This window comes from Sorex araneus, chromosome X (genome assembly GCF_027595985.1).
Source record: "Sorex araneus isolate mSorAra2 chromosome X, mSorAra2.pri, whole genome shotgun sequence".
NCBI classification, from domain to species: Eukaryota; Metazoa; Chordata; class Mammalia; order Eulipotyphla; family Soricidae; genus Sorex; species Sorex araneus.
In genome coordinates this window covers 232642476-232655728 of record NC_073313.1, presented here as the reverse complement: position 1 = coordinate 232655728, position 13253 = coordinate 232642476, and the positions used below count along the sequence as shown (strand labels likewise).

The following is a 13253-nucleotide window of genomic DNA, read 5'->3' as shown; positions in this document are numbered from 1 at the left end:
TTTGGTATAAACCTTAGTAGCTAGTCTTTCAACTGTCTGAAATTGCCAACAGACTTAGCTGAATAGAAGTTGACAGCCCCCTCTACCCCAAAAAAGGCAGGAAGCTGAATGCAGTTCTGGATGGAGTTGGAACTGTATTTCTGACTAGTGCTAAACTAATAAATGTATTCAGGAAGAACTGACGTAGATTGGCAGTCACCCTTCATTGTCTTTGGTATTACCTTGAAGTCTTGCTTCCAGAACAAAGGACGAGTCTGTTGTCTTCAATATACCAAGGTTGCATTCTAGTTTTCAGAGTTCTATTTTATGGGATACTAGAATGACCAGAAGTGACTTCCTATCTCTAACACAAATAGCTCCTCACCCCCTTGTATCATTTATAAAGAGCAACTTGAATTAATGATTTCTCTCTAAATGTATACCTAAAAATCTATATATCACCTTCATACTTTTGACTCTTAAAAGCTGAGTTTGCTGTACCTATTTGGCCTACCACCCCTTTCCAGGAAGGGAAAAGAAAAAATCCACTCAGCCATGTCCCCTGGAAATCTACTTTAAATGAATACTCACCATTTGAACCTGAGGCTTCTAATTCCACTTCACTCACCTCCATCTTTTTAGGAACCCAATTCCTAATGTGGAATTACCACCCATTTTGAGAAACACTTCTATAGAATAATTTTAATGAGGGATAACATTAACACTTAAGAATACTGCCTTTTGGGCCTTAGGCCAAGAAGTTGGCAAATAGCCAACCCCAATTAGGTCCTTAGCACCATTGTCCCCTAAGCACTGCCAGGAATGATCCCTGAGACAGAGTCTGGAGTAAGGCAGTTTGTGGCCCAGTCCTCCCCCAACCCACAAATACTATACAGACACATGCACATACATATATAAAATGTATTGCCTCTTCAGGCTTAGTCTAATCTTCATTTCTGTATTCACACCTTAGGGTTTTTTTCCTATACCATATCCCCAAATCAGATTTTAACTCTTTAAGAGTAGCTAAAGGACACAGATGATCAGTGCAGAAAAGGAAGAACTTATTTTTGATTTTGTTTTATACAACTCTTTATAGAAGAAATAGAAATAATGTAAATTTTTATGAACATTTAAAAAAAGTATTCTTATAGAAAAGAATCAAGACTAATTTGAAAAAACATGCTTAATAAAGGCATATCCAAAGAAAAAATGGAAATAAACAGCTTCCTTTCAAATTACTAAAGTTTTAACAAATTCAGTAACATAAAGCACATCTAAAGTTCTGTGGATTAATTTTAGTACAATTGTATGTTCATGCTGTGGTGTTAATAATTTTCATATTTACATGACTAAGTTGACTGATTTCATGCCACAATCACAAAGGCACAATCCAGAAGAATATACTAAAATACACAGCAATTTTAACCACCTAAAGGACAAATTTGTGTATTAAAATTATTTGAAGATGGATCAACTACTTGACTGCCTCATATTGATGCAATGGCAGTACCAGGAGTCGTTTGATTTCAAAATAAATGACAGGTATTTAAAGAAACTGTATTAAAGTACTTTGTTCAGAAACACAAAATTCATTGAGACACTTTTGTAGTTAATAAAATTAAATGTTATTTTTTAAGAATTTGGTTAAGAATTTTTTTCTCATTAGTCTTAGTATTTAGAATGTTTTTTCAGACATTAAAATATATTCTGGGGAAAAACAAGTTAACATTTTTGTTTAAAAAAAAATTGTATGTCCTTTGTGTTATAGTTTTGGTGACTTAAAAACTAAGCCAACATGTAACTTCCCCTTAATTATTTTATAACCTGCAAAAGTGAATCATTACTAAACAAGAAAGCCCCACTCACCTTTTATTGTAATTGCAGTTATATTTCATTGTTGCTTGACATTTCATCTTGACTTCTCAAAATATATGTATATAGGTCAAAAGAAATGGGCAGAAGGAAACTCACACAAATTATGTAGCAGTGTTAAACAAATTCATTTTCTGAGCCAAAACAAATTCACTTGTGCCTTCAGACTTTTCCTTTTAACTTTTCTTAACAGCAATATAATTTTGCATTTTGGCCAAAGAGAATCGCTTTCTTTTGCCAGACCAAAAAATGCTTCTGAAGAAATACCAACATCTATACAATTTGTCTCCTTTCAACAAAACACTAATAGTATTATATATATAATAATATTTTACCTAAGTTGATATCTTTCAAGATAGGAAGAATAAATTTTAAATCTACAGTTTATTTTTACCAAAACACAATTACGTTCAACTTTTTTTCAATTTGTTTGAAAATTATGTAACAGTTTTCTAAACTGTTTTTGTCAAAGATTGAAGGAACTCTAACATATCCAAAAGTTGTCAATTAAAAATTAAGCCAGCCTGTAATGTTTTTTTAAAAAATAATCAGCTTTACACTACATTTCAGGACAAATACATTTTGACTCAAGAAAAAACATTTGGTGGCACACTGAAAAATCATCCCACGTTTACAAAACCTAAGAGACAGTATTCAGTCACTTATGAATGACAAAACATCAATGCCTTTGCCTCTACCTCTGAAAAAATGTTTCCGCTCAAATTTTAACTGCTGAAATTGATAATTACTATTATAGTGTTACCAAAATAAGTTTAAAACATTACTCAGAAAATGTACTATTTCTAATAATTTTATCTTTTATAAGGACACTATAATATAACCTTGTTAAGGGTCTTACATCTCCTGGTGAGATTATCACAAACCAGCTTTTAATTTCATTTAACAGTTCAAGTTGAAAACTTCACAAGCAAGGAATACCAATGCACATTACAATCATTTTAGGAATGTGTGCTTTGTTCTGATAGATAGTACTTTTAAGAATATCTCATTTGAATTTATAGTGCTTATGTTCTACTGAACAAGCGCATTTATAATCTTATGGTCTCAAAACACTTCATGAACCCTAAAGTGATTCTCTATGGAAGGATTTTCATTTACAAAATGAATTTGGCTTGTCACTTGCATACCCAAATCTCCAAGTATCTGAACAAATTTTTTGTGCTCCTTTCCAATCCAAGACCTCATTGGATCACGTACTTGGTAAGGTGTAACATGAGTGTGAACAACAACCCCCGTTTGAGCAAACTCTTTCAAGACTTCTGGGTAAGTAACCCAAGTATTGCTTCCTCCAGAATGACCACCATCCAGCCAGAATATTGTTCTTATGCTTTTGATGAAAGTATCTATGTCTTTGTCTTTCTTGGCTTCTTTCAATTCAAAAAGCAGCTGATTCAAAACAACACAACCTTTACTGAATCCAACCAAAGTAAAAGATGCACCATTTAGCGATGGTGGATGAAAACTAGTGGCAGACTCATCAAAATTTTCACAGGTCCTCTCTTTTCCTTTCTGGCAACCATTAGAGGTATGAGAAGAGCTGGATCTACAATTCGATGCTTTGGAGTCCTTATTCAAATCGTTCATATTCTTTGGTAGGAAACTGTTTTGACTTAAGTTAAAAGCATTAACTACTAACATATAAAGGTGTTTAAAAGCTCCAAAGTTGTTACTGTGTTCAGGAGCACCAAACATATTGCTTTTCACAAAATTGTCATAGCAGCTGAATTTGTGCAAATGCATTCGGGAACACTTTATCACCCAGATGTAGCTATTGGGGAACCGGTGGGCCAAAATGGTGGCAACATTTTCTAGACTCCAGTCTGCCCACTGATAATTTTCAGGATGTCGAGTCATAATTTCATGGTAGTTCTGAAAGGTAAGAAAGATGGAAGAATTATTAAATATACATGTAAATTATCTCTACAAAATAACAAGTCCCATTTTTATTGGGGAGGAGTCTGTGGTTAAATACTAGAGTAAAAAATATAAATTATGATTTTAAGATTTTAAACAAATCACTTTATATCTCAAATCTATTTGAAAAATGATTTAGCATCCTTCCTGTAAATTTTTTGGCGGAGTGTGGTCCCAAAAGGTACTCAGGAGGCCTGGCCCAAGGCCCACTCCCAGTGACACTCAGCCAATCTGGTCAATGGTTCAATGCAAGGATCTGAGGATACAGTGTTGCTGGGGTTCTGCAGTGCTTGGGAACTAGCAGGGCCACATCCAGCAATACTTGGGGTCCTCTCGGGCTATTCCTGGTTCACACCAAAAGACCAAACCATATCCCTAATGCTTGGACTATCTCCCCAGGCCTGAAAATCTGAAGATTTTCATTTTCAAAATGAATTTGGCTTGTCACTTGCATATCCAAATCTCCAAGTATGTGAACAAATTTTTTGTGCTCCTTTCCAATCCAAGATCTCAGGAAGCACTTCCCCAAATGTGCCTGAAGCTGCCACCCCACGCACCCACCTACTCCTGCCCCAATAAATCCAGTGCCCATCAGGGAAATCTAGTAGTACCATCTACTCTGGGAAACTGCTTTAAAAGAATTCAGATGTCTTATAATTTTTATTTGATGTACTACACTCTCATTACTAACATTAATTGCATTTATTAGATTTATGAGACTTGGACAAATATAATTTACATATATATACACATATATATACAATTTATACATAAATATATAATTCCTATTAAAGCTGCTATTTAAATTTAAATTTTTAATTTAAAAATTAAATTTTTGTATCACAAATAAAGCTATAATACACATTATGGGGAAAACCCCTTTGTATAATAATTTGTGAGTGCATTCTTTTAAATAGATCTCTGGACACGGAAAAATTAGCACTGTAGCACTGTAGTCCTGTCACATTGATTTGCTCGAGCGGGCACTAGTAACGTCTCCATTGTGAGACTTGTTACTTTTTTTGGCATATCGAATACAACACGGGTAGCTTGCCAGGCTCTGGCATGTGGTTGGGATCCTCTCTGTAGCTTGCCGGGCTCTCTGAGAGGGAGGAGGAATCAAACCCCATCAGCCACATGCAAGGCAAATGCCCTACCTGTTGTGCTATCGCTCCAGTCCTATGGAAAAATTAGGTCAGAGAAACTTGGTATAAGTTCTTCCCTTTCCTTCATGACTACTCATGACCAGAATTTGCACACACTTGCTGGGAGTGCTTGCACATCTGGTTACACACACTGATGATAGTGTTTGTACACAGGCTTTCCAGGGACTGTGCTCCACAGCTGTACTCACATAAACCTACCTGGCTGCAATGCAACAGATAATGCCCACTTAACAGTGACACTGGGTGTCTACCAGCACCACAGGACCATACTTAGCACCATGAGTGGCACAGGGATGAAAATTTCAACCTCGAGCTTACTTTGTGCCAATGAGAAAATTCTTATTTTAAGGTTGGTTGTACAGATTCTAATACTTTCCTCCAGCGGCCTAATTTTTTTTTCTGTTGTTAATTTCATAGGCACTGGAAAACATCCAACATGGATTTAAAAACTGAATGACTCAATGCTGAGTTTAATAGATCCAAGATGTTACCATTTTAATGTGTAACCAATGTGAAAAACTGTTGAGATTATGTCTTTTCCTTACCAAGTTTTGAAACCCAGTATATTTATGGAACATCTCAATTTGGATGCTAAATTTTCATTGGAAGTACATAATCTGAATTTCTCATGAAATCTACAGTTAAAAAAGATTCACATAACCCCAATGTTCATATATTTTAAAGTTTTCTAAGAACAATTCAGTTTTGAGATTTAGATCTAAATATTAAAATTTTGGATTCTTAATGAACAACATTTCAGGTGGTGAGGCTCATGAATGGACTGTACAAAACATTAGTGTGTTAAGTGCAGTGGGACATAATCAAGTAGAAGGCTTAGCAAGTAGAAGGGTGGGAAGATTTAAAACAGGGTAGACTCTAGAAAGACTAGTTGAGCAGGATGTGAAGGAACTGAGGAAGTCAGCCAAGTGGGTATTTCCTGGCATGAGAAGGGTAACTACAAAAAATGCTGAGCTGAAAGGATGGTTGGCATAATAAAAATACAGAAACAGGGCAGGGCAGTGTCATTCCAGTGGAAGTGAAAGAAGGAGCAAAAATGATTGCTAGGGTGCTGGAGCAATAGCACAGTGGGTAGGGCATTTGCCTTGCATACAGCTGACCCGTGTTCGATTCCTCCGTCCCTCTCAGAGGGACGGCAAGCTATCAAGAGTATCCTGCCTGCATGGCAGAGCCTGGCAAGCTACCTGTGGCATATTCAATATTCCAAAAACAGTAATAATAAGTCTCACAATGGAGACGTTACTGGTGCCCGCTCAAGCAAATCGATCAACAATGGGACTACAGTGCTACAGGGTGCCAGCGATTGTTGGTTAACACTCATCACGCCTGGAAAGACACAAGTGGTCTCTGGCCTTTGCTACAAGTTTGGAGCAGAGGACGAATCACCTGTGATGAAGGATTACTCTGGCTTCTATATGTGAAGGGGAAACAAAAAACTGAAGGAGAAAAACCAGTGGGAGGCTACTGAAGCATGAAGCCAATGAGAAAATATAGCTTGAACCAGTTGTAGAGTAAGATGGTAAGATGGTAAGAAGTCAGACCGAATAAATTTTTATAGATTTGCTGAGGGATTGAATAGAGGGTGTGAACGAATAGTTGTGATTTTTCTTTATTTCTAACAGTTATAAAGAGTACATATACAATATAGTTTTAAATGTACTTCTCTTTTGGCCTCGTAATTCCACATCTAGAGATTTATTTCACTTATATACTACTTATAAACACAATTAAATATGTAAAAGGACATTTCCTTATGGTTCCTAAGAATGAAATAACTACATTCATATATATATTGTAAAATAAGTGCTAAAAGGCCCCTGGTATACTCCGCTACACTTGTGTTTTTGAAACAACAACAAAAATAGTTTACATGAATCTACAATGTCTCTGAAAGAACTCTAGGACTGCAGTAGGCCTTGCTAACAAGAGTGAATCTGCAATCCTATTACCCATGACCAATCTCTAGCAAAGGTAAAAACCATGGGTAAAGATCTTGTTTTCTTTCTGTTTTCATGCTAGCTGGGAATACAATACTCTTGCTCTTCTGGTATGGATTAAGGGGCAACAACTCAACCCTAGTGAGACAAAAGACAAGAGATTACTTTACAGAGATTAATGAAGATTAATGCAGAGACTTGCACAAATTTACTGAGCCTACCCCAAACTGCTATTGAAGCAAAGGTACAAAGGATTTTTTTTTACTTTTTGGGTCACACCCGGCGATGCATAGGAGTTACTTCTGGCTTTGCACTCAGGAATGCAGGTGCTCAGGGGACCATATGGGATGCTGGGATTCGAACCCGGGTTGGCCGTGTGCAAGGCAAACGCCCTATCCGCTATGCTATTGCTCCAGCCCAAAAGGTACAAAGGATTTTAAAGGAAACTTGACATTTGTCTCCAATAGTTTGGAGACATTCATGACGAAGATTTAAGGTGAACTGTACTTATAGCACATTAAGAACTGTACTGGTTACAAGCCATAATTTGATTAAATGGGGCAGAGTCCTTTACTGATCATAAAGTCAGTATCTCAAGGAAGCAAGCTAGAAAGTCAGACTAAGAAGACTGCCTGTTAGATCCAGGAACAGCTAGAGTATATGGGCAGGTATGAAATAAAAACTCCCAATTTTCTAGCATAATATTCTAAATCCTCAGGAATTTATTAAATGATTAGAATGTCTTTTGTTCTAATGAGGTGATTCTTGGTGGGCTCCCAGATGGGTGCTAGTCACCAGAAAGACCAGGACATGATTAGAGTTTTCAACTCTACCCCCTATTCTCCAGAGAGGCTGGAAATGGAGTGATGCTTAATAAGGACTTATATAACAAAACCACCTTTTTCATCAAGCTATCAACCACCTCCATATGACAGTCACTAAGCAACAGATATCTATCATTAAATAGGTAAACAAAACCCAATAATAAACAAGATGAATAACCAATAAGGTAAACAAAGTGATTAACCAAAGTAGTAAATGGAATAGGCGGGGATCCTGTACAGACATGAGAGATGCTCAGAAAAAGCCATGCTGTGAAGGGAAGGAACTTTTGAAGCAGGGAAGGTAAAGAGTAAAACAGGAGAAAAAGGAGACGAAAGTATTGAGATGAGAGAAGGGAGAGAAGAGATTCAAGGGCCTTGAAAACCAGTGAGATGACTCTGGCTTTTACTCTGACATGGGGTATGGATACAGAGTTTTGAAGCAAAGTGTGCCATGACTTACATTTTAAAATAATGATTCTGAATCCTTCTAATCAGGTACATATAGAAGATGTATCCACCTTGTTGCTGGATTAAGACTGGTGGTATGGAAGAAAGAACTAAAGGATAATTTCAACTTCTAACTTGAATAAAAAGGAATAGTAGATGAAGAAGACTGCAGAAAGAACAAATTTGGGGCAAGATCCAAAGATTTTAGGTCTACTAAGTATCTACTGAATATCTAGTAGATATTACTAGATCTAAATATCCAAAATTTAGATATTACTACTAAATATTATATATAAGATAAGATATATAAGATATCTATAAGATAAATAAACAAGATATTACTACTAAATATCCAAAAGAAATATCACACATGCAGTTTTCCCAAGAATTGGTCCAAGTTCTAGAAGTGTGCTAGGGTAGAATCATAGATCATAAAGATAACTTTATAGGTATGTGAAGTCACAAATTAAAAGATCATCAAAAGAGTAAAAGAAGACAAGAAAAATCTAAGATTTCAGTGGGAGAATATCTCTTGAAAAAAAAGTAATAATTCGGTTGATAATCACATAGTTAATCCTCACTAACAGCTTATAAATTATTACTCATAGGTTACAATTGAGCTAGCTATCTATCACACAGATTTAACAACAACCCCCAAGACGCAGAATCAGGGTTCAAATTTAAGTAATGTAGCCTCTAATCTTTTGATGCATCATCATACATTATTTGTTCTCTTAAAGATTTTTATTTTTAGAAGCATTTCATACTGTGCAAAAAATCAACAGTGTATCTCTGTTCAAAAAGCTAATGAAATTTCAGGTTTCATAAAGAAATGGGTGGTGTCAAAGTGAAAGGAGATACTACTGTATTAGCACTTTAGATCATCTAAAGAGCTGTGCTGCAATTTTGGCCAACATGCTTTAAAAACACTGAGTAGGAACTCAATAAAAGTTGGATCATTATGATCATCATCATCATCTTGGTCCTTCAGTAGCTAGTCCACAAGTCTCTGAAAGTAACTGTCAGTAATGCCCTGGGAGAAAAAAAGGTATCAAATGATTAAATTAGGGTTCTTCTCTTAAATCTAAATACTAACTTTTTAGCAGTATTTTTGTGAGCTAGACATTTTGAGGGAATGAGAAAAACATCTACACAAAATTTTCACTTTGTAATTCAGAATCTGTAAGTACATTAAAAAAATAATTCAAAAGCAATAAATTACTGTTTCGTCATATTAAAAAACACATAGAGCCACTGTCTTTATCTGTCTACACCATCCACCACCATGATCCAACAGAATTTTGTGATGATGGCAACATCCGGTAAAAAATGGGTCTGTACCTTGTACTGCCCATTATAGCACCCACAACTCTACTGAGCACTTGAAAGACCGCCAGGATGCCTGAGGAACAGAATTTTCGCTTCTATTAAATCCGAATTAATTTGCATAGCTAATAGCTACTATATTAGACAACAGTTTGAGTTTAAGACCCAGTATCTGCCGAACAACATATCCATGGGTATTTGCCTGCAGCTAATAAAAGGAATAATAAAGAAAACGTCCCACCAAAAATATAGAATGTAGGTGAGCAATAAAATAAAAAACATGCTTAGCCTTCCCCTCTCTTCTCCACCCAATCTGCGTTTCTTCGAGTTACAGAGAGTGTTGAACACCTGTAGTTTTTGTTGGGCTTGGTGTGCTTTTCTGATTCCAGCGTTTTCTGAATTTAATTGAAAAGACAACACCACCCCCCGCCACACACACACACACACACACACACACACACACACACACACACACACACACGTCTCATTCCTTCTATGTCTCAAACAGTGTCTCATTCCTTCTAAGTCTCTGTCTCTCTCTGTCTCTGTCTCTCTCTCTCACACACACACACACACACACACACAAACACACACACACACACACACACACGCGCACGCACGCGCGCACACGCGCACACACACCCAGTCTAATTCCTCCTACGTCTCACATTCCACTCCCTCGAAACCGGGACCGATCGCGTGCTCCTCCGAGGTCGTGGCTCTCCAAGGACACCTTGCCTCTTGGGGCTCCACGAGGAGGGGGGGTCAAGGGGCGTGCACCGGGCGGCTCTGGATTTCGTGAGGCTAAAGGAAGAGCCGCCCCCGAATGCGCCTGTGGGGGTGTGTTCAGGCCAGGCACCGGCCCCGAAGGGAACGCACTAAAGGAGACACCGACGCCAGGAGGAGGAACAGGTGCCCAGGGAGGCCCCGGGGTTACCTGCACATCCCCGGGGAAATAGAGAACGTGATGCTGGGGCGGCGGCGGTGGCTGCTGTTCCTCCGCCGGGTCCCCCGGGGCGCCCCGCCGCGCCGGTCCCTCCCCCTCCGCCGGCAGCAGGAGTAACTCATTGCTGCGCTGCGGGTCGGCTCCCGCCACCGCCGACAGCCTCACGCACTGCGGCGGGCGCCCCTCGGCTGAGGGGGAGCCCCGTGCTCCGCTACTACCGCCGCCCAGGTTCATGGTTCCGGCCTGAGTCGAGCAGGAGGCGGCGATTCCGAGTCTGAGCTGCGGCAGCAGAAGCAGCAGTGGTGGCGGCGGCGACCGCAGAAGCCCGAACCCCCACATGGGTCGCGGACCAGCGGGCCGAGCGGAGCGGGGGAGGGGGAGGTCCGAAGGGTGGGACTGCTGCGGCCCCGCCGCCCAACCCCGGGCTGGCGCGGCCGGGGCGGGAGTCAGCCCCGGGGCGATAACGGCGTCAGGGCCCGACGTGCGCACGCAGCGTGCGTGAGAGGGAGGGGGTTAGTGCGCGAAATCCGAGCCGGGTTCCCCGAGGCGGCGGCGGGGGAGGCGGGGCCCGGACAAGGACGTTTGTGATTGGCTGCAGTCCGCCGCGGCCGGGAAATTCGAACGGAACTGTGGGAAGGAGCCGGAGCCGAGCGTTGGAGGACGCCTGCTAACAAAGGCTCCCGTTGTTTTTGAGTGCGTCGTGCCCGCGTTTCAGAAAGCTTAACCTGCTGGGTAAGGTTTTTTCTGCTTCTTTCGGACTCACACGGGACACATTCCCAAGAATTTCAGCAATTTCTTCTGTAGCGAAATCTCTGGAAAGCGTCTCCCGGATGCAAGGCCCCTCTCCTCCCTCGTTTTCGTTTACTTTTCTGGGGTTTGGGTCACACCAGGAGCTACGCTAGGGTTACTCCTGGCTCTGCACTTAGAGATCACCTCTTGCGGGGCTCGGGGCGCCTTATGGGGTGCTGCGGAGCGAACCCGAGACGGCCACGTGCGCGGCAAGCGCCCTACGCGCCGAATAAGCCCTGGCCCCCTGGCCCCCGGCCCCTTCATACGTATATACTTTCCCTTTATAGAAGTGCGAAGGTCCTGAGACTCGCACACGACGTGTCGTTTAACATCATTAAACAATTCAGTTCTGTTAATTTTTGAATTCTCGGCCTTATTAGACATCTCCTGCCTCAGATAACAGTTCTGAGGAAACTTTCAAAACACGGGTTTTTTTCTTTGGTTTTTTTTTTTTTTTTAATAGACAGAAAGTGGGTAAGAGGGGAGGGAATTATTTCAGTTGTATACCCAGTATTTCCTCTCTGGGAAAAATGGGCAGGATCTTGATGCAGCGTCTCAGAGGCATGGAAAGATTGGAACGGGACCTTGCAACCCAATGAATTTTCTCTTTATGGCCAGTTTGAACGCTAGTAAATTTTAGTATCTAGCAGTTACATGTGACTAGTTGCAAAGCAAGATGTAGAAGACAAAGGGAAGGAGGATAAGTGTAGTGTTCAAACGGGTGTGAGACACCCACAAAGAATCTCATGGGAAAAAATAATAGAATTATTAGAATGACTGCCAGCTTTATTTCTTTGTTTGGGGGGCCACACACCCGTGGCTTACTTCTGGCTCTGTCCTCAAGCCGAGAATCTAACCCTAGCTGGGCCTCTTGGGAGGCTGCCAGGCAGTCACCCTATCTGCTGTATTATCACTACTAGGGGTGCTGGTTGGACCACACCATAGTGCTCAGGGCTTAATCCTGGTTCTGCACTCAGGAATTACTCCCAATGCCGGGGGGGGGGGGGGGGGGGTGTAGCGTCAGGCAATTTGAGTTGCCTGCGTTCAAGGCAAGCACTGTACACGTTGTACCATCTTGCCTACCCGACTGCCAGCTTTTATTGAGGATTTAACATAAACCCGAAATCAAACTGAATACTTCAAATACTAACTGTTCTTAATCTGTATGAATTTTTAAGTACATAAACATTTACTTGCTCCATTTATCAAATTTTGATAATTATAGCATGAACACCTATGGTAAAAACATCTATGTATTGTAACTCTAAAAGTTCAGTATGGGGGCCGGAGCGATAGCACAGCGGGTAGGGCGTTTGCCTTGCACGCGGCCGACCCGGGTTCGATCCTCAGCATCCCATATGGTCCCCCAAGCACCGCCAGGAGTAATTCCTGAGTGCAAAGCCAGGAGTAACCCCTGAGCATCGCTGGGTGTGACCCAAAAAGCTAAATAAATAAATAAATAAATAAATAAATAAATAAATAAATAAAAGCTTAATTTAAAAAAAAAATAAAAGTAAAAGTTCAGTATGGGGCTGGAGCAATAGCACAACCGGTAGGGCATTTGCCTTGCATGCGGTGGACCTGGTTGGATTCCCAGCATCCCATAGTCTCCTGAGCACCGCTAGGGGTGATTCCTGACTGCAGAGTCAGGAGTAACCCCTGTCCATCACCAGGTGTGACCCAAAAAAGAAAGGGGGAAAAAAGTTCAGTGTGTCAATTTACTGTGATCAATGGTTTTGTTTCATCTGACATGATAATAGTATAATTGATCAAATTTATTATTGAGTTGATTTAAAAACAGGTTTCGGAAGAAGCAGATGCAAATTATATAATACTGAATATATAGACATTTAGTCAGCTATCTTCCTATTTTGCAAATTACATACCTGTTTACTTTCTGTGATTAGATAGAGGATTACTGAAATGCAGTACAAAAAAATAAAATATGCACAAATATTCCAAATGCATTTTTTAAGTTTTATGATCTAGTTTGGCCTCTTAATTAAATTTT

At 40.1% G+C, this 13253-nt stretch overlaps 1 protein-coding gene across 1 annotated transcript; it reads right to left on the bottom strand.

Moving 5' to 3' along the window:
* Window positions 1-1721: 1721 nt before the first annotated feature.
* Window positions 1722-10926, bottom strand: CXH2orf69 (chromosome X C2orf69 homolog). The gene is made up of 2 exons (XM_004601258.2): window positions 10445-10926; window positions 1722-3744 (listed from the first exon to the last, which is right to left on the bottom strand). The coding sequence occupies exons 1-2, from the start codon at window positions 10790-10792 to the stop codon at window positions 2920-2922; spliced, it is 1173 nt and encodes a 390-aa protein (XP_004601315.2). The 5' UTR covers window positions 10793-10926; the 3' UTR covers window positions 1722-2919.
* Between the last annotated feature and the right edge of the window lie 2327 nt (window positions 10927-13253).